This window comes from Epinephelus fuscoguttatus, linkage group LG24 (assembly GCF_011397635.1).
Source record: "Epinephelus fuscoguttatus linkage group LG24, E.fuscoguttatus.final_Chr_v1".
Taxonomy (NCBI): domain Eukaryota; kingdom Metazoa; phylum Chordata; class Actinopteri; order Perciformes; family Serranidae; genus Epinephelus; species Epinephelus fuscoguttatus.
Window position 1 is genome coordinate 15,159,905 of NC_064775.1, and position 26,273 is coordinate 15,186,177.

At 41.6% G+C, this 26,273-nt stretch overlaps 1 protein-coding gene across 1 annotated transcript in view; it reads right to left on the reverse strand.

Annotated features, from left to right (window-relative positions):
* Positions 1 to 4,878: 4,878 nt before the first annotated feature.
* Positions 4,879 to 26,273, reverse strand: part of ptgfrnb (prostaglandin F2 receptor inhibitor b) — an 82,340-nt gene continuing 60,945 nt past the window's right edge. Inside the window, exons 12-15 of the mRNA XM_049570713.1 lie at positions 13,957 to 14,143; positions 13,752 to 13,870; positions 13,606 to 13,656; positions 4,879 to 11,130 (exon numbers count right to left, since the gene is read on the reverse strand). Coding sequence (XP_049426670.1) covers positions 11,018 to 11,130; positions 13,606 to 13,656; positions 13,752 to 13,870; positions 13,957 to 14,143 — 470 coding nt within the window. The 3' untranslated portion in view covers positions 4,879 to 11,017. The remainder of the gene's footprint in view (positions 11,131 to 13,605; positions 13,657 to 13,751; positions 13,871 to 13,956; positions 14,144 to 26,273) is intronic.

Here is a 26,273-nt window from a genome sequence, read left to right on the forward strand (position 1 = left end):
AAGATCAGCGGCCTGATCTGAAACCACAAATCCTTTGACAACCATGTGGTGTTCCATTAATTTGGTTCGGCGAGCCCGGTCTCACTCTGAAGTCGTCGAAATACGACACTTGGGCAGGTTGCACCCGGCGGCCTCAGAGGGAAACATGGTGGGACAAGGACGAAAGTTATGGTTGCGAAAGTCCGAATGGACTTTCATCCAAGAGTGGTTTTCGCATCATGCAAGATTCTAAAGCCAAACCCTGTTCTTTTTTCCCAAACCCAACCACTTGTGTTTGTTGTTGAAGGAAAAAAAGTCAATTCACAGAGTTGTACCGATATAAATTTTCTGTGAAATGGAATCTTGAAAGAAGAGAACTTGACACGGTGCCCCAGAGCGTCAACAACCAACGCAACATGCGGTCTAGAGGAGCCAGGGATCAAACTGCTGGTGTTCCAATCATGATGATCTGCTCTACCTTCTGAGCCACAGCCACCCCAATGTTAAAATAAAGGTAATTCTGGAAATACAGTTATTGCTTATTCTCATCTCCACAGTTAATGCGTCTCTCAGTAACACACCTGATTAAAGTGGCACTCAAATACCAGTTGGTGCACAAGACAGAGTCGACACGCAGCCAGCAGTCAGATGATTAAAACCATAAAACATTACATGATTATTTTTCTAATTTTATTGTGATATATTTATCATGTTAAGTCCCAGGGCTGCTGTGAAACTGTGCCTACATAGGGCAACAAAAAAGTTTGTCCTGGGTGTGTTGGTACAATAGACAAACAAGAAAGGACAGCAGAGGAGATACCAATGCAATATATTCATCATCCAACACCACACCAATCTGACCTGCATGTTTTTTTTTCACCCTGAACCGAGCCCAGAAATAAAATTAAAACAAAATACCACTTGTGAATCACCTTTTTTACAGTTCACCCGCTGGGTACTCCACCCAATGCAGGACTCTGGTTTCAGCACCACAACTACGTGGTTAGCATAGGTGGATATTTCCGGGGGGGCACAGGGGATACATCCCCCTCAATATTTAAAACATATGCATTTGTCCCCCCTCCCAATATAAATATGAAAGTAAGACAGAATTTCGTGCATAAAAATAGAAATTAAGTCTTCAGTCTTAAAACCTACGCCCTTGGCATTTAGGTTAAAAAAAGAGCATGGTTTGGGTTACGTTAAATTTAACGTTATGTGATAAACTTTCAGTTGAAATAATTCAACATTGATTTTGGGGCTCAAACAAGACACAGACCCAGGTCTCCTGTGTCAAAGTCCTGTGTTTGTTGTTGTTTGTTGTGCTCCCATCATAACTACTACAGCCACAAGAGGTCGCCACTAGCTGCAGCCCCCATACCTCATATCAATGAGGCTGATATCGGCTGATAACACCCATAAATCAAGTGATAACAGTTGAAGTGGGTGACTGAGCGAAATTTGCTTTCCTGGCTCTTAAGATTTAGTGTCCCCGTGTAAGATTACTGTATGTGTTGAGGCCCCAGCTGATGAGGTGTTGAAGCACCAACCTCAGGCCTGCAAAACAGAAACATGATATATGTCCATCCTGCTGCACTTTCATTGTTTGTGTTTTTAGTTAGTCTGGAAATTGCTTGATAAAAGCCAGGCTGGAGACACACCTCTTATGAAAGCTTCAGACCCACACACACTTATGCACATTCGTGCACACACATCCTGTTTAAATTCTTGAACTAACAGCAGTAATCCAAGGCAAAGCTAAAGGGCTGAGCAGACTTAACTTGCAGAAATACTTCAGAATTTTATCCCAAACAATACACAGTGGCTCCACATTGAAGCCACTGTGGAGCATTGTGGGTAAACTGTGGGTACCATCAGAGCCAAAATGGAAGGTACAGTATCACCTGTGGGGATAGGAGAAATTAGCATTGGCGTGAAGAGCACAGCGCCTTGTTTCACCTCTCCACGCTGCAAAGTTTGAAGTTAATTGAAGTGAACCTCCTGCTGCTGGTGATGAGTGACTCAGCTGCATGGACACCGTCAGTGAGATCTCACCCCAGGCTGGCCACTCTGCTCCGTCAGCTCTCAGCCTCATCACGGGGTGTTGAAAAGACATGCTTTGGGTGTTCTGGGGTTCGGGTTTGAAGACGTCCATCATCTCACACCCAGGGCAAGTAAGGCTGCAGCAGCTCTTGTAGGGAAACAGCTGTTGAGCTTCTTGTCAGAGCTGACGTGCTGAGAGAAACGCAGGAAAACTCAACCTCTCTTTTCTTCTTAAAAGTTCACTCTCTGAAGCACCACCAGTTATAGAGGATGTTTGGATCCTCTTAACGTCATCCATTTCAAACTGGTTTCCTGGGAAACAGAGCAGATTTTGGCGAGAATTCCCTGGAAATACTGGGATCTCAATTCCCGGTCCATGATGAATATGTATTATTCAAACTAGCTCATAATGATATTCCTTCAATAAAAAAGAAGAAAACGTTAAATCAGAAGGTTTTTCTGTTCAGTCCCACAGGAAACGAATGTTAATGTTCATTGGTGGGAAGCCAGTGAGGGATTGTGGGAGTAGAAGCTTAAAGATGCCTTGGTTTAACACCCGTACATTAATTTGAGATGGAATGTGGCTCAGTTGTTTCTTGAGCCTCAACTGAGCAAAAAATGAATTCACTTCAATGTGCATAAGAGGGCTTTTTCTCTTAAAGCAGCGGGAACCTACATTACTGTTCTCACAGAAGGCTGACAAACAAAATATACTTCCATCAACTTACTAAATTAAATCACTTATTTATCTCAATTTACATATACGACTGAAGGTATACTATGCAGGATTTTCCTTCAAAACAATGTATAGACTCATACAAAAGTAAGACACCCTCTGTCTCATGCAATAGACAGACACAAAATGACTACAAAGAGGCACAAAATGACCACAGGGAGGCACAAAATGACTACAAAGAGGCACAAAATGACTACAGGGAGACACAAAATTACTGGAAGTAGACAAAAAATTACTGGAAGTAGACACAAAATGACCACAAGGAGACACAAAATGACTACAAGGAGACATAAAATGACCACAAGAGACACCAAAGGACCAAAAAAGACACAAAATGACCTAAGACACAAATTTACTTCAAAGAGCCACTAAACAATCACAAAGTCTGTCTCTTGCTCCCATGTTGCAGAGATGGTGGGGCCTTCTGCATTTCTGTGCCCAGGGGCCCACTGTGTCATAATCTGCCCATGCCCTGCCTGTATTTTCTTCTTATTTTGGCATGTTCGGCTTGTTCCTGGAAACAGCACAAAGGTGAGGTCGGTACCTTTTTTTTTTTTTTTTTATAAAACAGTAGCAACCAGGTGCCAGACTGTGAGCAGTACCCATCCAAGAGTCAGCTACAAAAATCACGGACGCAACACCAAAAAAAAAAAAAAAAAAAAAAAAAAAAAAAAGTACAAATATAGTGAGGTGAAACGCCAAGCAGCAAAAGCTAGGGTTTACTTTCATTTTCAGAAATAATAATCGACAATTCCTGCATAATATACCTAAAAACGAAATACAGACTGTGCTTTTTTAGTGAACTAAAATAAGTATAAACGTAACTTGGCTCCTACAGGAATCATAGTTGTTGCGGCAATAGTGACTTCTGCTCTCGCAGGTCTCTCAGCTTTATTTAAGAGCAATACCACCGTATATCTCTTGAGCGACCATTTAAATTAAAGCTGCACAGCTACACGTTTAGATTTTCTCTCAATTCTATTGTGACAACATTATTTTAACACTTAAACATCAGGGAACAACTTGTGTTTGTAAAATCAGGACACAAAAGTGTTTAACAAACTGGTCTGCTTCTTTCTAATCCACACTTTTTTGTGAAACAGTGAAGGGAGAGCATCCACCAAACTGCTGCGTTTAACTGGGCGAGAAACAGACAGCAGAGTGGTGTGATGGAGGCTGTCGGCTGTTTGGAGCTGCTGTAAACATCAGCGTTGATTATAATGAATACGAGAAAACGTGTCGCCTCTGGTACACTCTGGGGAGAACAGGCTGCTTACTTCTCTCCGTGCGCTGCTAAATTTTTCCGTCTGAAATTTTTGTTATGTGGAGCAACCCTCAAGCTGTGACACGCTCAAGTCAGAGCCGGTGGGTAACACCAACGAAATGTGCCATCTCCAAAACAGCAGGAGTGTACGGTGGTGGCAAAACAAAAAAAATACCCTGTGCTGTTTTTAATCACACGCACACACACCACTGAGTCAATTAAGGAAGACAATGGTTTAAGTTGAGACAAGGCCACATTACCAAATGATCCATGACAGGCATGAACACACACAGAGACGAGGAAACTGGGTCAAGTGGACCCTGAGAGGGAACGAGTGCAAGTTAGAAAAGCCACAGCCCGAGCCAATCGACACCGGATCTTTCTTTTCTCTCATCTCCATCTCATGTGGAGATGAGAGAAAAGAAAGAGTGATGGAGGGAGAGAGTTGGATGGAGAAAGTGTTGTTAAAGTGGTGTAAAAAATCAAAACCCAGGAGAGCAACCGAGGTTTCAACTCTTCTGCATTTCTAATGAAGAGTGAAAGAGAGATGGGTGTGATGAGGAGAGATGCAGTGAAAGAGAAATATAGAGGAGAAATGGAGCAGGGAGACGGAGGGAAAGAGAGATTGGTGACAGAGCAAGAGAGAAAGACTATAAACAGACAGAAAATAAATCCCATAAGACTAACAAGGGGATGGGTGACACAGTATTAAAGACATGGAGGGAAGAGGAAGAGATATAGCCGCGGTCCAATGTTGAATTATAAAACATTTATTCTGCTAGAAGTTTTTGAAGTTGTTTTATTTTTTCAGATGTTTGCAAGCATACAAAAACCTGATTGATGGCTTGCCCAGAGACGGAGAAGAAAAACCAAATTGGCCCACATTTGTCACAAGTCTCAGAGCAGGAACTCTGATCACGACCACATCAGATCCTGTGGAAAAAAAAAATCAGCAGCCACATCTTAACAGAAAGAGGGCAAATGTGGGCCAGCCAGAACTACCTCCACATTTAAATATCTACTGGTGTTATTCAGACAATAAATCAACTGTACAAACACAAAACACATAAATGTTGATTTGGGGGAAGAAGAGTGACATCATGAGGAACCCTAGTATGAACCGCCCCTATTGGCTGCACACAGACAGACAGGGCAGCAGCTGGAGATCCAACCAAAACACAACAGCTAGCCTATCAGAGCTACTGTTGCTGCTTTGTGGGTTGGTAATGTGAACGATTGCCAACCTGCCTAAAATGACAGCTGACAGGAGCAAAGTGGAGATTCAAAGTTTGGCAGCAGCAACATGAATGGCTGAAGGAGATCGTGGCAAAGTTTGACTGGCTAACCTGGAGAGGGAACACCATCGTCAGCTGATTGGTGGAAGCAGTAGGAGTGGGATAGAGGGAAAATTGTCAGTGGATATAGCATAAATAAAGTCTACCTTATTGAACTTACGCTGAGCTTCATCACTCTCCATCGCAGCAGGCAGCATCATCTGTACTCACCACTGAAAAAGGGGAAGCTGTAAGACCGACAGGATGGATTCAAGATGCTAGTTAGCCAGTTAGCACATTAACAACTGAACCTGATGTCGAAAGAACAAATTCTATTTACTGTGAGGCAGCAAACGATAATGCAAACAATTACGAAGTCTTTCTGCTAAAGAGCTCAGTGGCTAGAAGAAATCTTACCTAATGAATCGGACCTAATGTAACAAGTTTATTTTATTCTCACGCCGTCTTGTTTGTTTGCCTCCCTCACTTCTGTTTCCCTTCTCTTGTGCTGAGCTGAACTGCCAATCACAAGGATTTCTCTCACCAACGGGCTCCACCATCTAGGACACCAATTCAGCATGCTGAATCGACCAAAAAACAGGCCACAAGGGCTGGCTAGTGCCAGCCATGCAGGAAATGCCCCAAAATTAGGGCAACAGATGCTCATCGACTGCCCGCCATTGACCTAAGACGGACCGTTGGCTTGGTGTGATCACAAGATACAAGCTCAATGTTGAAGGTGAGGTTTAAAGTAGAATCCACATGAAAAATGCTCGATGAACACAGCAATGAGTGTGCAGGAAATAACATGAAAAAGTAGCATCTGAAGGGTATGTGCGCTAATGTTAGCATGCTATCATTTAATTTCCAAGGGCAACTGGAATTTGAAAGTTTGACGGTTTAAATTGATAACGTTTGATAGCTAATGTTATGTTGGTTTTGTGAGAACGTAAATAACATGACGTCAATGCTCGTAAGCTTTACAGCTTGATGACATGCTCCAGTCAGCAGTGCATGACAGAAGCGATGGTGTGTCTCCCAGCAAGCCTGGCCCTGTCTTGGGAAACGCCCATTCAGAGGCTTCAGTTGATACACCGAAAAACCATGGTCCTGGACAGTACCTGGTACTGAGAATCCTCCCTTGCATGAAACGGGACATTCTGCATAAACTAGCTGTTTTTAAGGCAGCTATCATATCTGCCCCGTTTGGTTCTTTTCAATTGAACTCAAGTTGGTTTGCCTCCTAGGGGCTGTTTGTTTGGGCAGGTGTGAACACAGCAGTCGCACTCAGGTGCACACCAAAACAACCGGACCGAGACCATCCTGAAGAGGTGGTCTCGGTCCGGTTTTAAACAAATGAGTCCTGACCTCGATCCGAAGCAACTGCAGTCACATTACACATTGTTTGGGTTAAACAAGCATGAGCATGTTACAGTCCTGGAGGATTTTAATGTGCGCCTCCTCCTGTACTGCCTTATTCCACGTACACCACCATGAGGGGGAAACAGCTGGGTAACAAAATCGAGAATAAACAATAATGAAATCATTACCATAAAAACACAATAAAATCAGGACATATGAAATAATTTACAAAATGAATACATCTTACAAATCTATTTATTTAAAAAAAAACCATCATCATGATTCATCATACTCGTTGCAATAAAATGACAAAGTAAAAGGACACTGGGGAAACCTTGCAGTGACATGTTCAGAGGAGTGTATCAATGCTACGTGTTTGTGTTGTTCACTGTTAAGAGCATTTGGCACGGAGCCCTATCATTAACCTGTGAGCTCCAGTACTGTGAGTGTGTGTGTGTGTGTTCGTGATAGTGGTAAAACCCATTTTGAATACTGCAACAGCTCTATCACACACAGAGAGAGAGAGAGAGAGAGAGAGACATACACACACACACACACACCCCCACACACACCTGTGGAGAAGCTTTATGGAGACGCACTGGAAGTTTTTGAAGAAACTGTCACAATCAATCAAACCCAAACACACATATTGTCTCAATATGTCTCAAAGTGGGTTTTCGGTTTAACCCCTTAGTGTCCCGAACTGAAAATAAAATATATTATTGTAGCAGGATGTGTACAGGTTTGTCTGGGTGTTTCCTGAAGCTATGAAATAAACTCTTGGAGTTCTTCAGTCAGAGATATTTATGGATTTGGGGATTGTTTGGACTGGATAATAATTAAGTATTCTGCACTGGCTGCCCGGCCAGGCCGAATTTGAGGTGTTTTGGTGCACAAAGTCAGAGCTAAGTGAACAACAGATTCATGGTTTGAATATGTAACATCCAATGTCTTAAAATAATCGTATCTTTAAATGTTTTAGTTCTGACTGAGGGTAAAAAATATGTCCAGAGTACAGCTTCACATGCGCTGACTGACCTGACCACAGCCTGATATTGCTCATACAGTTCCGATAGTTGCTTAAAATACCTTTTAAAACTATTTAAAACATCAAACAAAGCGCTAACCAAGCCCAGTCAGTGAAGGAGGAAACACAGCCTGGCACATCTTACGACAAACCTAACAGGTCTGTTTAGGTCCTGCTGGGTTTGGACACAAATGGCCTCACTTTGTGTGTGTTGTTGCTGGAACTGTGAGCCTGTGTTCACACAGCAGTCAACGTGATACGATTCATTCATTTGCTTAAAAGAAAACCACCGCAGAGACTCAGCAGAGGTCAGCCGACACGTGCTGGGAACAGATGACTTTCATTATCAGCTGGTAAAGTTTTTGTTGTGCAGATATGATTTTCAGTTTTGGCTGGTAAGTGCAAGGTACAATTTTTCTCAATTTTCACAATGGAAAAAACATCCTAAATTATTTAAAAAAAAAGGCTGTGTCTAGTGTCAGAGTTTGAAGCTCTGAAACTGAAAGTTTTCTGGTTACATTTCTGGATAGTTAGTAATATCTAAAGGTCCACTGTGTAGGATTTAGGGGCATCTGTTGGCAGAAATGGTATACAATATTCAGATCTATGGTTTCATTAGTTTATAATCACCAGAAAAAAAACAACTATATTTTCGTTGCCATTTAAATTTACATACAGAGCAGGTACTCCCCTGTGGTGGAGTCCCCCATGTTGTTCTACAGTAGCTCAGAAGTTTCAGTTCTGCAACCTCACTGCTAGGTGCCACTTAATCCTGCACACTGGACCTTTAAAACTGGAAACAGCTAGCCTAGCTAAACCAAAAATGACAACAAGAGGCTTTACAAAAATGTTAAAAAGATTGGTTCAACATTTTGGGGAGTAAGCCTATTTGCTTCCTATTTAAAAACGGAGATTGATCTGAATGCCATGTCTGTGTGCTGAGTCAGAGATTGTTAGCTTAGCTTAGCATCAAGACCGAAAAACGATCCCACAGCTCGACTGTGCATGCAGCTTATTACGACCCATACTTACGTTTATTGTAAGGTGGCTCCCTCTAGTGGTTGTAGTAGTTATTATGGGAGCAGAGATGTAGGTGAAGTAACCTGCATAAAAAGTGACAAAGTGTAATGTCGCATTAAGATGGGAAAAGTGCCTGACAGTAGCAGTGCTGGATGGGTCAAACATGCACAGGACTTATAGCCAGGAGACTGCTGTTTGCACTACAAAGTCAATGTTAACTTTTTTAAATTATGACAAAGCCTAGTATTCTACTAAGTGAAGCATACTAGGCTAGTGTCATATGTGACTTCTTCCATGAGACATAAGTCACGTTACGTTAGTGACAAAAGTACTTATGCTAGGATAGGTTTAAAACTGCAACTGTTACAAGAGTAATGTATGTTGTTTTAAAAGTCAGTGGAAAATTGATTTATTCTTTTGTTTAGGTATGAGAAAGTATTGCATTAAAACTGAAAGCAGATAGAAAGAGTTAGCCTGGCTCTGCCCAATATTAAATAATTAAATTAAAAAAATAATGCCTACCAGCACCTCTAATTAACACATTTTAAAGTTTGTTTAATCTGTACACAAACTGTAATGTCAGCATGATCATTTGTGGTTTTAGGAGGCATTACATTGTAGAACTATTGCTTCATCAACAGTTTATCCACCCGCTCAGCCAAAAAAAAAACAAAAAAACGGCATCACACAAAAATGTCTAGAGATTAAACTAACAACCTACAATGTGTTAATAAGTGAGCTTTAGTGGTGCTAGTGTGTGTTTTTTATTAACTTCAGACAAAGCCAGGCTAGCTGTCTTCCCCTGCTTCCAGTCTGTAAACTAAGCTAAGCTAAGCTAAGCTAACCACAACAAGACCACACAGCACACATGAGAGATTGTGTTGATCCTCTCATCTTGGAATGAAAGCAAATAAACTTATTTCCCCAAGTGTTGAACTTTTCCTTTAAAAAACAAAACTGAGAAACATGCATGGTTTTCTTTTTCAAAACATGGAAGTAATAGTTTGTTGCACCAGAGCCCACAGAGAGTCATGTTGCTCACGGTGTGAACACACGAGACTCGATCAGTGAAGCAAGGTTTTAAAAATCTGGAGGTGGGAGACTTTGATGTCGTCAAAATGTAACCCAGGAAAAGGCTTGTGTTGCTCGTCAGTCTGTCGTTATAAAACAGTACATGCAACTCTTTGTCTCACATACTGTAGCACAGCACTCACACCAACACACACGAGACTCTGGTAAAATAACAGCAGGATACATTTCGGAATATCTATAAAAGAAGAGTGCTTGCTGTTGCCACTTTTAGTGGCTGTTCAAGTGTTGATCTGGCGATTTGAACCAAGCACACCTCCATCAGTTCAAATATTGGCACCACGTACAGTATATCTCACACACAAACACACTAACTGCATATCTCCGTGTAAAGCTTAAAAATGTCTCTCATTTTAAAATCTCTTAATTTTTTAAAAAAACTAGAGAATAAAAGTAAATATCGTCCTTTTGTTAAGGTAGGAATACTCTGGGGTGGTAGTTGTAGTGCAATACCTCTCGTGTGGAAAGCACGCGGAGCACTTTCGTTTTCTAGGACTTCTGCTGCCCGTATGAACATGTATTCCATGACAGAAATAAGGCTCAGGCTGCCTAAACCTCCAGTCTCTGCGAATATAAAATAACTTTAGACATGTGACGTAACAGAGAGATACGTTCCGTCTCTCCAACCCCAACCACCCCTTGAATTTTCCACACTTCCTCAAAAAAGAAAATTCAACGGGGAACGCTGGTGTGCCGTTACTCTGAGAGACTCGAACCTTGGCATTGGAAGAAAAAAAGTAGTCCAGCCTGAGCGCTCCTTTAGTTATCCCTTGTGGTAACAGAGGCAGCAGATCTGTATCGTGGTCCTTTATTCCCAAGTGGCAGTGACGTCTCAGAAGCCAAATGTTCCTCAAAAATTCAACTCTGGATTCTTCAGAGCTTCTTGTAGTGCTATGATCTGAACTGGGAGCAAATATATCTGTGTAAAAAAAATTCACTGGAAGCGCCACAGATTTCAATGTGTCTTCACAGAAGTCTCATTGGTGCTTAGAAAAGTCCCCTGCTCCTCCACTGCAGAGCTGAGAAACCCTGAGCACCGCTTAAAGCACTGAGATCGAGTGTGTCAGGCTTCTGTTTCCAAAGCGATGCGTGTCATTTTACTCCCAACGTCCGTCGCATGGAAACAACTGGGTGTCCCAGAAATCGTCTATGGGCGTGTGTCGGTTCTGTGTGTGGTGTTTCCTGTGAGCGCTGCAGTGTGTGGGTGCGGGGGAAAGTGTTTGTCAGTCCATCTCCAGGTCCATCAGTTTGTTGCGTGAGCGTGGGGTGTGCGCGGTGTTGCGGCAGCAGCACTGGGCGCAGACCAGACCCAGGACCAGAGAGAAGAGGCCCACACCTGGAGACACACAATAAGGTTAAAACCACAATACCAACACCACTCCTACACCACCAGTACCTCTACTATTGTTACTACTAATTTTACTCATACTACCATTACTGGCAGAAGAGCTGTTTACAGCAGCCAAATCCCTTCCTGGTATCACTATAAGCCTGTCCACCTCAGAGATATTTCCAGGAACTTTTTTTTTTTTTTAGAAACCTACCTGTATTTTAACTCTGGCTGCACAATACCAGGAAAATATGTCATATGCCATACGCGACAAGAATATCACTTGCAACAAATAAAGACATTTTCAAGCATCAACAGATGTTAAAGTGTTCCTAGTTCTTGACTCAGACTTGCACAGTACCTGTGTTTGTGCCATATTTTCTCTCCTCTGTATCCAAAATGTCGCCAGACAGCTGAAGCGCTATTTTTCTCAGGCACCAGTTCCTTTCTGGCATTCACACTTTGTCTGCACTCATGTTGTCACACTTTCCTCCCTCAACAATGCAGAGTAGCATGGCAGCACTAGCCTGATACACCTCACTCGCCAAGAAGTGCACCTCCAGGCAGACTTAATTTAATACACTGAACCTATATTTAAAGTGTAGTATTGCAGTCTTTTGCGATGTGTTTATCGTGCAAGTTGCCATAGCAATAGGCTTTTTTCCACAGATGGCATTTTCACGTCACAGTTGGGGCCAGACTTTGGTATCAGTTCTATTGAAGTTAATTAGGTGGGCACGGCAAATCACACTATAACGATACTGTACAATACGATACGATACGATATGATACGATACGATACCATACCATATACTTTATTGTCCCTGTAGGGAAATTCAGGAGCTGCACAAGTATTGCTGCCTTATAATAACAGTCCATTGGCTCTGAACATTATTCTGACTGGACTCAAGAGTTAGGTAAATATCCACCAAACGAGGACTTGGCCATAAGCTACAATGCCTTGCAGTTTACTCAGTGATTTCCATTAGTACTAAAGTTATCTAATGTTAGCCTTGATTATCAGATAGCATGCACATAAGTCATAACCTTGAGCGGCTGTGAAATTTTGCGATCACTTATTAACGCAACAGCTCCCTGGCTGTTCCTTTTACACCTTCATGATTATTTTTTATTGATGGTGACGGTTTTATCTCCCAATTAATGTCGGGCATCTGTTGGCTGTCAGTTAAACAAGGTGCAAATGCTAACTTAGTTCACTGACAAACAAAATAATAAATACAATTAGCCCCACCCTCTGATCATATTAGGAAACATTACAGAGCTGGCTAACATCAGCCCTTTTGAATATTATTAAACATCATTAACCGTTTGCAGGTTGGTGAGATATTGATAATCTAATACATGTAACCTACAGTATGACTTGCTCACAGCAGCTTTCTGCAGCTGATGGACAGAGCCATGATCTGTTTGGACACCTATAACAAGGAAAACAAAAGCGCATTTTTCGATAAAAAATGTCAGCCCACATCATGAAATGCGTGTTTGTAATTTGGTGGAAGGAATTTTCAGTCTCAGGTGAAACAACAAAGATATGATGGGTTATAGTGTGATTTGCTGTGCTTGCCCCATTGACTTCAATAGAACTGACACCAAGTTCTGGCTCCAATGCAAAATCTGAATGCTGTCACTGACGTCATGTCTTTTCTTTTGTAGATTCCTTGACACAGGTGTAAATAATGAAATGCATCAGCTCTCACTGGAGCACTTGAATAGAACAGAGCTATCGTTGGTGTTAGTAGTAACGCCTGTGCTTAGATTAAAGAACATTGGCGAGGGGACGCTACAACTTCCTTAACTATTCATTTAAAGGAAACTAGAATCAACATTAGAGGCTATTACAGCTACCAGCACTACTACTACACCCACTACTAATGCCTCCAAATTAAGACTCTCTTCATGAATAATACCTAGGGATGTCCTCAGCTCTTTCACAAGATTAGCATCAGTGCCAGTTCAGGCATAATTTATTGATTACTATTGGCTATATTCAGCTTAAAACAAAAAATTCAGATTCTTCTCTTATTTAAATCCACTGTGCACTGCCATTGCCAGCTATCAGACATGTGTCCTAAATAAGCCTGAGCATAGCACTGTCAGCCAGTCAAGCACAGAAGAGTAACTGTAGTCTATCAGCCAGCAGTTTGAGTGGAGACGTCCACAGTGACAGTGAGCGTCAGAGAGCCAAGTGAAGCCCAAATAAAACTCACTTTTACATATTTTTAGAGACATTTTGCTGCTGCTGGCTGGAAACTGCATTCAAACTTATATAATAGAATATCTACCTCAACATTTCAGCAAACTACAGGCTATAATGGTTTGTCATTCTCTATGGCAGCAACAAACCAGATGTTGATGAACTGTACACAGTACTAGAGTATAAAACGTTGAATCTTTGAATCAAAAATCAATGATTCAACATTGCATTGTTCCTATTACTTGAATGGGTGATGGTTACGTTACCTATTGAGGCTGCTACTCCATATAACAGAGGTAACTTAAGGGACTCCCACACTGCAGAAAGACAAAGAAAAAGAGATTTAGTGTTTATCAGGAGCAAAAAATGTAAAATCTGTGAATTAAATTAGACATTCGTTGTATTATCTCACCAGCAAATCGAACTGTAAGGAAGACTCGAGATGACGTCAGCTCTCCAGCTTGAGTCCAGGCTCCAGTTGAGGCCGACAGGTACCAGGGAGTGGCAACGCAGTGATACTCACCACTGTCACTGGAAACCACAGAGCACAAACAGACATGAAGTAAGACTGCAGCTACGAACACGAACAAAGCACGGTCGATAATCTCCACACTCACCTGTCCTGAGTGCCGTGAATGTTCAACATGTAGGTGTGTGTATCTTTGCGCTCTATCGAAACGTCACTGGATGAGTTGCGAGTGTCTTTCCTCACAACGCCGAAGCGGTCGACGCTGGCCACCTGGGTCGTCGTCTCTCCACCGCGCAGCCTGGTGAAAAACCAATGCACCTCATACGCCAGGTCATCTGAAAGAGACAGAGAGAGAAAACTTTAAGTTAAGCTGTTACATGTTTTTTTCATTCAGGAATATATTCATTATATTTTTCATATACAACATAGAAAAAAACAACTGAGACATAAGAAAAGACAGCGGAAGTCCAACATATTCCAAGTAAGGGTCCCAAATTTAAAGAAAGCATCCAATGAGTGAAGCATACATGAGATGTATTCACTGGGAACACATTCTGTTATCAGATTGTGCCACAGCTCTTTTGTTGGAGATGCATCCCTGATCCAAAAGAGAAAAATATTCCTCTGGGCAGCAAAAGTCAATAAATTGAATAACCTCCTGTGTTTGATATTTATAATATGACCATCTGGAGGACCAAGTAGGAGGCTGTGATATGTAAAAAAAAAAAAACAAAACGTAACAACAAGAACAAAAAAAAGGCAGTGTGTGCTTGGTCCTTATTTGCCAAGAAAAGCCCCAACCACCTTTACAGCCACAAAGTCTTTTTAGATTTCTATTTGTATCGAAATAACTCTACTGTCTATGAGACTGTTAAGCGGTTTCAAATCAGAAGATTCAAAGATGTGTAGAGTTGTTGTATTTGGATGGATTTAACAGATCCTAAGCACCACCTCTTTCCATAAATGTACCAGTCTCGTGACAATTCAGTGCTCTGCAGGGAAACCCTTAATCTTGGCATTCCATCCAAACACCTCTACAGACCAAGTACCCCTCCTCATGGCAACAGCACTCCCTGATGGCAGTGGCCCCCCCAGCAGGATGATGCACCATGCTTAACAAAAACTGCTCAGGAATGGCCAGAAGAACGTGACAAAGAGCTCAAGGCATTGACCTGGACTCCTAATTCCCTAGATCCCAATCTGAACAAGCATCCTTGGGAGATGCCAGCACCCCAGACGTAGCCCCAATCCACGGTGAGGCGTCCTTGTGGGTGTCCAGTGGTGTCTGGCACCAGGGTGTTGGCAATGGATTCTTTAAGTTCTGTGGGTTGTGACATGGGGTGCCGCCACCAGTCCCAAAGATGCTTGATGGCATTGGGATGTGGGGAAGTCGGAGGCCAGGTTGACTCCTTGAACTCTCTGCCACGTCCTCTGGCTTTTCCTGAGCAGCTCTTCGAGCGAGGCATGTCGCATGGGGGGACTCAACTCTGCACCAGTCCATTAGAACTGAAGAAGCTTGGATAAGAGGTGAAACGTCTTCAAGACACTCAAGCAAGTCCAGTTGCTCAGGATATAGCACTTCAGGTAGTGCTGTTGTCATGAAGGGGCGTACTTGGTCTGCAATGATGTTTGGGTGGGTGGTGCTTGTCAACTGACATCCACATAAATGCCAGGACCCAAGGTTTCCTAGCAGAGCATTGCGTTGTAACAACATGTTATTCACTTCACTTGTCAGTGGTTTTAATGTTTTGGCTGGTTGGTGTTTATTGCCCAGCTCTAGTAGAGAGGCATGACTGTTAAAAGATGTGTGATAAATTTATCTGTCTGACTTTTCAGGTGCTCCCACTTGTGCAGGATGACATCATCACTAAAGAGGCTCACTAAAGTGCCCATTTTACTAACATTTACTTTAGTTAAAAGCCTGTCTGCGATTAGTAATGTTAAACTGTGGTAGATGTTTCCATATTTATTACCAAAACAGGTCAGTTTGGAATTGTAGATGTTTTATTGCATCATTTAAATGACTTTAACCAGATTTGAAACAGTCGTAGTCATCACATATGACGTGACTGTAAGTATTTACAGAAACGTCTTAGTGTACCTATTACAATATGGAAATTGTGGGAGAGAGCGTGTTATTTTTGGATGTACAATGCAGCCCTGATTTCACTGTGATGACGACGGAGGAAACGAAGATAACCAAAAACCAAAAGAACAACTCCATTATCACCACGTTTAAACACACACCAGCTGCTGCTCCTTCTTCTACCAGAAGACAGAGAGATGGACACACGACAGAAAAAATGAGGATAGTGATGACAAAAGAAAGAAAACAGGGACAAGAGAGAATTTGTGATAATAGATGTAATCTTTGGAAAGGGGGCGAGCGAGCTAATTATTTCCAAGAGCAAGACAGAGAGAGAGAAAGAGAGAGAAAGAGAGAGAGAGGGAGAGACAGAGAAGCACAAACTAGTCATTAGTCTGCCAGGGAGAGAGGGACTATTAGCACTGTACCTCCTACACACACACACACACACACACACACACACACTGAAGCACAATAAAAACCCCATGCAGCCTGAGTCATCCTCTGTCATTTAGGAGACAAATAGAGGATACAGATGAAAAAATAAAGCGAACATTTGCGAACGACAACGTGGAGGGGAAAAAAAAAAGACAAATGATGATGAAAAACAATTACGGCAAAAAAAAAAAAAGAGGAAAGAATGAGAGATGGAGAAATGAGGGAGAAGAAAGAAGAGAATATAATGAAGAGAAAGACTGAGGAGAGGAGTGAACTCACCCACAGCAGAGTAATGAATCACATCTCAATTTCTCTCTCCCTCTCTTCCCTAATGGTTTTAATATTCAAGTGCTACATCATTAAAAAGCGGTAGTCGCACGAGCAGCAGCAGTAGCAGCAGCAGTAATAACACTGGCCTTGGTTTTAGTTTAGTGTCCCGTGGTCTTTATATTAGTCATTATCTGACAACTCTGTCAGGTCTGTGACACCGAAGTCCAGACTCTTCCTGCCAACTGGACACTGGCCTACGATACCTGCCTAAATATCTCAATACTGATACTGAAATGATAAGACACCAAAAATCACCAAACATCAGGAAAAGTAATGGAACTTTGAATGGAGCCTCTGATTGCTCGACAGACTCCACCCAAGGCACCATGGACGACTAGTGAACAGCTAACAACAACTGTTTCCAACATGGAAAAATGGAAAAAATAGTCACAGACGACATCATTCTGGATTTATTTCACAAAGTTTCCAAAAAGACACTGGAGTTCAAGGTTGAATTACAAAACATCTGAAAAGGATACGACTTACACCAACAGTTACTGTTTTAAACATGAAGAAATGGACCAATAATCACAGAGGTTATTCAGTGTTGGATTTATCATTTATCATCAATTTCTTTTATAAAGTCTCAAAAAAGACACCACAGTTCAAGGCTGGATTACAAAGCTTCTGAAAGGGACAAGATCTCACTGAAGCAGCTGGACAGTTAGCTTCTAGGAGAAAAAGTAAGTCTCTCATGTGCAGCGTTCCAGAGATATTTACCATTAGTAACATTTTGTTGTATATGACATTGTCGACTCAATAGTTAACTTCTATAGTGTCCAGTATGTCCGATTTTTCTTATCAGTCCTGTTCAGTGTTTAGGGGGGAGACAGACATAAGCACATACCTCAGCTGGAAAGCTTCGCTCTAGCGCTACAATTCACAGTTTATTTTCAGATAAAGTTACATTTGACGACACATTTATTTTGCACTTGCCAGATAATCGTACATTATTTCTCTTTTTTTTAACGTTAAACTAGACTTCAGAATGTTGTCAGACATAAGAGGAATTCAAATTTTTATTCTAGGTAAAGGAAATAAGTTCCACCATTTTTAATGTTCACTATCAAAGAGAGCGAAAAGGAAAAAATTAAATACCTCTGCTCCTCATCTACACCGGCAGTCATAAAAAGCTAAAAAGCCTCCCTGCACACTGTTAAATTCTGACGAAACTGAGGGTGACGATGATAATATAGATGCATTAGGACAGTAGGGAGAGGGGGCACCTTGTTTTTTTTTTTTTTTTGCACAAAGACAAGTAGCCGAGCGCTCCATCCAACCAAAGACGAGGGAACAGGAAGTGACACTGAGTGAGCAGGGGTGAACGGGTCGACTGACACCACACACACACACACACACACACACACACACTAGAATCAACTGATGAGTAAAGTTCTGACACAGAGAGCGGGGCTGATTCTCCCAGTAACATCCTGAAGAAAGCCCCTGTGGTTCCTCACAGCAACATGAACTCTGTTACTGCAGCACAACTATGATAAAGATCAGTGAAAAATCAAAGTATTTATCGTGCACCCTGGTAGCACTATAAGTTAATGGGAAAATAATCTTCAACAGAACATTCCGGGTGAGAAAGAAGTGTTTCAGGCTGTTCTCTAGGCAGACATATTGTCCGCATATGAGGCCTGCCTCAAAGTAAGCCTATACTCCACTGAGACCCTCTGCATGGGCGGGGTGAAGGCTTTTCTGACCCCTCCACCACTCCGGACCCATCCATCAGTCGGGGCTCCCATCGGTGCATGCAACATGAAGGATAGATATGAGAAGAATGCCGATCACCCGGGGTGTGGACTCAGAGCGACCTGATGTGAGGATCACGTTGTAAACTTACACCTGGTACGAGTGATGGTCGGGATGGATCACAACAGAAGTTCAAGTTGAAGGGACGGAACCAAATGTGAGCCATATTGTGAACATAACTCTGTATTAACTGTCCATCTGAGTAAAGTAACATAACTACAGGTTCGACTTGTGGCACTGAAAACAAATGGAAGCCATGAGATATTACTGTGGCGACAAGCTATCTATGAAATGTTAAAACTATGTTGAATAAATACACATCCAGAAGGTGACAACTTCTAATTCAATTCAATTCAATTCAATTCAATTCAACAGAACGTTATTTATCCTGAAGGAAATTCGTGTGCCAGAGAAACACTAATGACAGTAACCACAATTTAACGTTAACAACCAGTGACAACCAGTGGGTTCCTTGGGCCAGGGTCACTCACTGGGCCCTGTTTTAGAACCATCGTACCATCTGCATTTAGATCAGTTCCCTCTAAGCCAACTATGCAGCTCTGTCTGCCACTACTAACTACTACTACTAACTAAGGAAAGGAAGTGCATCAACAACTGCGCAACCAAATCAAGAAGATAGAGCTTTCGTTTTTCCCAGTAGCTATCGTTAACTATCCCCTGTTAGCAAAGACTCTCAATGTGAGTTCATTGCAGTTTCCCCAGTAGCAGAAATAGTTGATGGAGGAACAACTGAACAAACTGTAGAAAATGGTAGTTGCTAGGCTCTGAGGAAAACAGAAGGCGATCCAGCACCACCAGAACCACTCTGAAATGCTTGGAAACCCATGCCTGTTTCCACCTTGAATTCACTATGAGTTATGACAGAGAAAAGCAACAATCCCTCTAAGCTGAGAAGCTGAAACCAGCTGGAATTTTTGCTTGAAAAAGGACTAAAACGATGAATCAATTATCTATGCAGTTATCTTATCTAAACAGAGACAAGGAAGTGTTCTGTAGCTGCAAATTTTCGACCACAACAATGTTGCTGAAGGATAATTCCATCCTATCATAATGTGGGTCTTTATTTTTGTAGTTCTAGCCATCATTCATATTATCAATAATCACATTTTCAACTTATTCCACTGAACAGAAGCTAAACGGGGCATGAGGCACATGTTGAAAAAAAAAATCCCCAGGTAATTTGGAAAAGAAAAAGAAGGCTGTTACCCACACTGTGTGCTGTAAACATCTGCCACAGATTCCAGACTGTAAATTTGACCTGCTGTATTTACTGTATTTGTGTGCACACAGTGTTCCTGTGCAATGAAGGATTATTAGCAACATTTCAGGTGCTCTCACTTTCAGTTTCTCCTCCAAATAAACTGGATAATCTGGATAAACTGTTGGCTTGTTTACAACCTGTTATTGTAGCGACATGTTCCCATATCTCAGTAATTACTTTGCTGAGCACAATGTTATCATAGTAGATGAAACAGAAATAAGACCCAAACTGGAATAAACCAAATTTATCCTTTACCCAGGGGTGTCAAACTCATTTTAGTTCATGGGCCACATACAGCTCAATTTGATCTCAAGTGGGCTGGAGCAGTAAAACCATGGCATATTAACCTATAAATAAAAACATCTCCAAATTATTTTCTTTCTTTTTGTGTACAGAAATAAATTAACAAAACAGATGATGAGCAACCTGAGATGACTTGTGCCTTAGCAAAAGATTTCCAAAGTCTGATACAGATTATTTCATACTGAAGCTTCTGATTGACCATATTTTGCACATTGTTTAGTATCTTTAAATATTACCACAGTAAATATTCATAGCTTTTTCAGAGAACTGTATTCTGGTCAGGATGAAAAAGCCTCTGAAGCAGCACTTCACATGAAGTAGGCTTTTCACTGTTGAACTTGCTCCTGAAGCCTGACCCCTCTCAGCCTTCACAAGTGCTGCAACATTAGCTGTTCACAGTCACCCACTGATAAACCTCTATAAACATATATCTGGATATGTCTGCAGAATATGTAGGCAATGGGATAAAATGTTGGTGTTGGAAGCATTGTGGTTTCCATTTGTTGTCCGAGTAGTATTGACCAGTCTGTGTGGAGAGGCGGAACGCATTAGCTGTAAAGCAATCTTAGAACTCATCGGCTATCATCCAATGACAACTTAAGCCCTTTGCACACTGAGGCTGTTTCTTTCGGATGCGTTTCTTTTAATTTGTCATCCGAAAAAAATGGTTACGCACAGAAACCTTGCACACTGATTCTGATGTGTTTCATCGTTCTATTCATTGTGAAAATTCGCCACACATGACAAAATAAAAAGATACATCTGCCTCTTTCCACTGGAGTTAGCTCTGGTTAGCGAACATCAACCTTGGACGCTCTGCACTGTAAACCACCCAGGGCAAGTGGCACTGCTCATTCTGCAATTACCAGAGGTCTTGGTAGTAGGACGGCATTGCTGCGGAAAACACAATGCCCATCCTCTGGTCTATGCCCAGGTCCCCCTGGTGAGTAAGCGCCTTCATTTTAAGCTGCAAAACCCCTTTGGCATCGTTAACTATGTTAGCGTTGCTAGCCATGCGGACACTGCTACTAGTGCTAATACAGCTGATAGTGATAATGCTAACAGGGGGGTTCGCCTCTCAAAATTGAGCCGCTTATTCAGAGTGGCCACCATGTTTCCACGGCAACACTGCTGGGCTGGGATGGTTTTACTAGTGGTAATAGCCGAATCGGCGGCACCAGTAGCTAGCTCCCACCAGAAACAATTGGTGTACAGTGCAGTGAACTAAAGAATAGTAAAATTAACCTTCAGACTGAAAGGTGTAACCACTTTAAAATACTCTCAGCAGTTAATGGATTTACGGTTATATATGGACATCCTGAGTTTTGAGATTGTTCACTTGGTTGGATTGGACCCTCTGGTGGGCCTCTTCTGGTCCACAGGCCCTATGTTAGGCACACTTGCGTCTGCATTGCTGGTAGAGCTGTATTTTCATTTGAATATTTGTTTACGAGCAGGTAAAAAAACCCCCATTGTTATGACAGTAACATATTTACATATATTTACTTGAACAGAGATGGGGTTTTTTTTTGATGACATGATGTACAAAAACTATTTTAATCCTTTATATAATCACTATGACTATATTCTTATATAATCACATCATTTGAAAACTAGCTGACAGTCAAAAGATACGTGTGCTTCTCTGACGTTCTGATAACACCAGGTTAGTGTCTGACATTGCCGTTAATGATCAAAGACGCACTTTGCATAATTCTGCAGGACTGACGCATGAACTCCGGCTGCTTGTTTCAGAGACGACACCCATACTCCAGGAACGGAGCTATAATTAGAAAGCCTCTGCTTTCTCACAGTTAGCCTCCATCCTTTACTTTCTTTGTTCTTGACGGCAGAGAGGACGGAGAATGAGGAGAGAGAAGGAGGGAGGGAAGGGGATTTGAAAATACTTAGTGACTGAGGAGATTATTTTGTTTATCACATAGCCGTAAATCAACAGCGAGAGGGCCCTCAGCAATGTGAGCACATCTCAAGCTGTGTCTTTGGAGAGCACGTAGTATCACCAGAGACACCCCCGCCCCCTCCTCATGGGAGGTTCTATAGGAGTATCTGATCCCCCACCAGCAGGCTGACGCACAGCCTCTTGCCCACAGCTGTTCCTCTGCTGAATGCAGACTCTTAGCGTCCCACCATACAGACCTTTCTACACCCCTATATGAACTGATGAACTCTCTGACTCCCATCCAGACAGTCACTTGATAAGCTACAGTGTACACCGCCTTCCTGCACAGCTTCCCAGTATACAGAGTGAACAGATAAACAGAAGAGTGTGTATGTGTTGCTACATAAGCAGGAGCATACAACATTTCTGCAGTGCAGAAATGCACTTAAAGTGAGATCTAACAGACTGATAAAAAAAATGTGATCAAAGGCTGGTTGGATTTTTAATAAACGCAAAATCAAGACAGCCCGTTAGTTGATGAGTGTGGGATAATCTGGCCATAACAAGCAATCATTGGTCCACAATGTGACACCTTACATCAAAACCTAAAAGACCTCATATGCTTACAAACTCATTCTGTCACTTTCTATGTATGCAATTAAGTGCAACAACACAAATGCTTTTGAGGAGACTATCCCAACATGTGTGCTTTTTGAATGAGTAATGTGCTTTTTAGTAAGTCTTGAAATCCATGCACATAAAAAACAGTCGCATGCATGTAATTGGAGTGCAAAGAACAATGAATGAGCATTTCTGCTCTGCATGCATAAATGTGGTCCTGCAAACACGGGGCTGCGACAAGAGCGAGTTCAACCCTCTATATGCTTGCAAGGGCTCAACACTCACTCGATCATTAAGTCGACCTTTGAGACTTGAAGGCAGCGATGGAATGGCTGATGTCTCTGCTCCTCTGATTGGTCACTTTGGATACTGCCCTTTGATTGGCTGTCTGGTTTGGACACAGTCAAAATGAGGCAGTTGCCTGAGACAATCTTTACGAGATCCCATTTTAATATTGTTAAAATGTTTTGACTTTTTGTGCTGTATGCACTGTAATGCAAAACTTTGCCACAACCCTCACATTACTTCAGTTGCTAAAGCTAACTGGCTAACCTTGATGTGCACACTTGATTTTTATATGCACAGAGTGCAAAAAAATCCCCTAAAGTTCCTGAAAAGAGATCAGAGAGCCAGAGAGCAGTGGGACGCAGCCTAGTAAGACAGGCTTTTGTCGTAAACATTTCTGCCTTTAGATGTGGTCAGGCGACATGTTTGCTGCAATATCGATGCTCTGAATGTGGCATATAGAACCTTTAACTTGACCCGTTTATGTACTACTGTTTTCAGGACTCAAGGGAAACTCTTGGTAGTCGTTGTTGCCTGGACAGAGCGCCGATGTATGATGTCACAAGCAAAGAAGCTATGGAGCTCCATGGCACAGAGGAGTATGCTACAAGCTTTTTGAATATATATACAGAACATAACATACCACTAAGTTTGAGTTTTATGACAATTTGGTCAAACAGCACTTTGAAGGTGAAATGGTCACGTTCAAAGACAGTAGGAAAATTGTCTGTCAAAGTTTTGGCAGGTGTAATGAGCTGAGCAGTCAGCTGACAGCCTCGTTGACGACAACATGATCTGTCAGACCTCACAGCCATGTTAGCTTCATTACTAGTAGTGCTGTTTTTTGTGTTGAACAGCTTCACTAAGCAGGAGGAGGGGGATCCTGCTGATTGGATGGCTGAGGAGGAACTACAGTGCATCTCTAATAGAATATCTGGCTCCTGTCTGGGCTAATAAAACTAAAATGGCTGTCTGTGGAAATGAAGACAGCCTGATTGGATTTCTCTGGATTAATCCCTTGAGGAGAGTCCAAGGCGTGTAACTGCCTGAAACACACACACACACATGCACACAAAAGACTGACAATTACCACCAGTGCTTCTAATGAAACTGTGTGTGTTCTCTGCTCCATAAAGCAGGACAGCACTGGTAGAGTGGAATACTAAACACTATAAAAACACTATTTAGCCTCACAGAAACAAAACCACTGGGAAGCAAAGTTCCCCGCTTGCTCGCTGCATGCTTAATAAGACCTCCAGTAAATGAATGCAAATTTTATTTGATATCTGGCATGTTTTACTTGCAGATGCCTTCTGAATACATGACATGAATACACAAGTTACACTGATGCGGGTTTCATTAGGCCAACATCTATAAATATGTTTTATTTAAGCAGCTAAAATAAGAGATTTGATATCTTTCAATATGAATTTGATCACTTGAAGGGTGCAAAAAAAGGCAGAGATTACAGAGGAGGGTTCAAATATTGCTTCAGTCTAGTCTAGTACGTCATAAATCAACATATTAGACGGGGATGAAAAAAAATTGTTTGACATATATACATAGGAATTAATATATCTATATCTAATATGTCTTACAAATCTAACACTACAGCATCTCAACTTTCAAGCTGCCCTTGACTTAAATACACCAGCACAAAACGTTAGCATTTGACGAGAAATGTTAAGTGAAATATGTTTCTCTTCCAGTATGTTTTAAACTGCAATATACACCTTAATATGGAATAATGTTAACATCTAACATCAATCTTTTTAATCACTGTTATTGTATACATCATGTCTGATATGTAGTTGTGTGTACTGAAGGTCCACAGGAAGACTGGTAGCTTATCAGTGGAAGCTAATGAGGACAACAATACCTGACTGTGTCATATTTGTATTCGTAATGCACCAAAAAATCCCTTAAAACCACTGACTATAAAATAATGGATGTAGCCATTGTGGCGTCAACCATTGGTTTGTGGACTCCAGTTTTGTCGCTTCAAGTTTGGCATTTTGGCTGTTGCTGTCTTGTATTTTTGGAGTGAGAAGTGACCATATTTGGATGAGAAGGGGTTGCTAGCCCTAACGCTATCTGCTAGCTTGGTTAGCAAAGTGCATACACAGCTCTGGTTAACTGTGTTAATGCTAATGCTAATTTCTGCTAGCAAAAAACAGACTTAATACCATTAAAACAAAAATAAACTTACATGAGAAACATCCAAAAGCTGAATAAGACTTTTTTTTAGGCAGCCGAAACATTAAAATTAACTTTGATGAACTAAAAACACACTAAAACAGAGACAGACTTTACCTATATGAGAATCTGGGGTTACGCCACAGTAGTGATAGCTAACCAATGCTGTCACTCAAGGCGGCCATGCCCTTATGTTGTGTTAACACCAAATGCAATACAAATTTTCGAGTCGAGTTACTTGTGCAAGTTTGAGCACTAGACTATTTTGTGTTGACCTGCTTCATAGACGCAAATAATGTGTCATACCTGCATGAAATCGCTAAATTGATGAATGAACTTCTGCTGGTGCATCCCTGGCATCATACATCCCCAGAGTACCTCAATGCTGATTGGCTATCGCGTGACAAATTGGTCTCTGCAGTTCCAATTTTGCAACTCAAGCAAATAAGATACGAAATCGCGCTACACTCTTCATTCGTGCCACTTAATTTGAGTATTTCACGTCATGTCCATCGCCACACCTGCCGGGAATCTGCGTCTATTCACGTCATTACGTTGACTTTACATGTAATTTTTTAAGCCTAAATAAAATTCAAATGAATGAGTCATATAAAAATGACCCCCATGTACAGTTGTCACGAACAGTAAAAATGACTTCGAACACCAAAACCGTTTTTTGTACCAGGCTGTAAACATGTTTATTTCTGCTGTTAAGTCAGGCATTTTAACAAGGGGATCTGTGGGGATTGACTCGCTCTTGGAGCCAGCCTCAAGTGGCCATTAGAGGAACTACAGTTTTTGGCACTTCTGTATATGCTTAATTTTTCAGTCTCAGAGGCTGCCACTTGGTTAAAATCAAAAAATGTATTACTTAAACCAGCCTTCCTGGATCATTTCTTAATATGCCACAACCACCTCAGTGTTTTTGGTGTTAATTTAAGGCATTTATAGCGAACATGCCCGTATTTGTTTTGAACAATACTGAATGTGATTGGTTGCATGAAATAAATAAGACTTCAATAAGCAATAACAGGTTATTCCAGCTTGACAAGAATGAAACTGTGAACAGCAGGATTTTTGGAGCCAACACGGTATTTGTAGAGAGTGAAAGACACAAGCATTATCAGGTATTGTGCAGTCAAATAAACTCTGCTGTCTATATTTTGAAACCTTTGTCATTTTGACATCTAAATCAGTCAAAGCCTAGCCTCGCAGCTTGTGACAGTCATCTGGGGTTTCTCCTGTCATTGACTTCCACTGTAAACC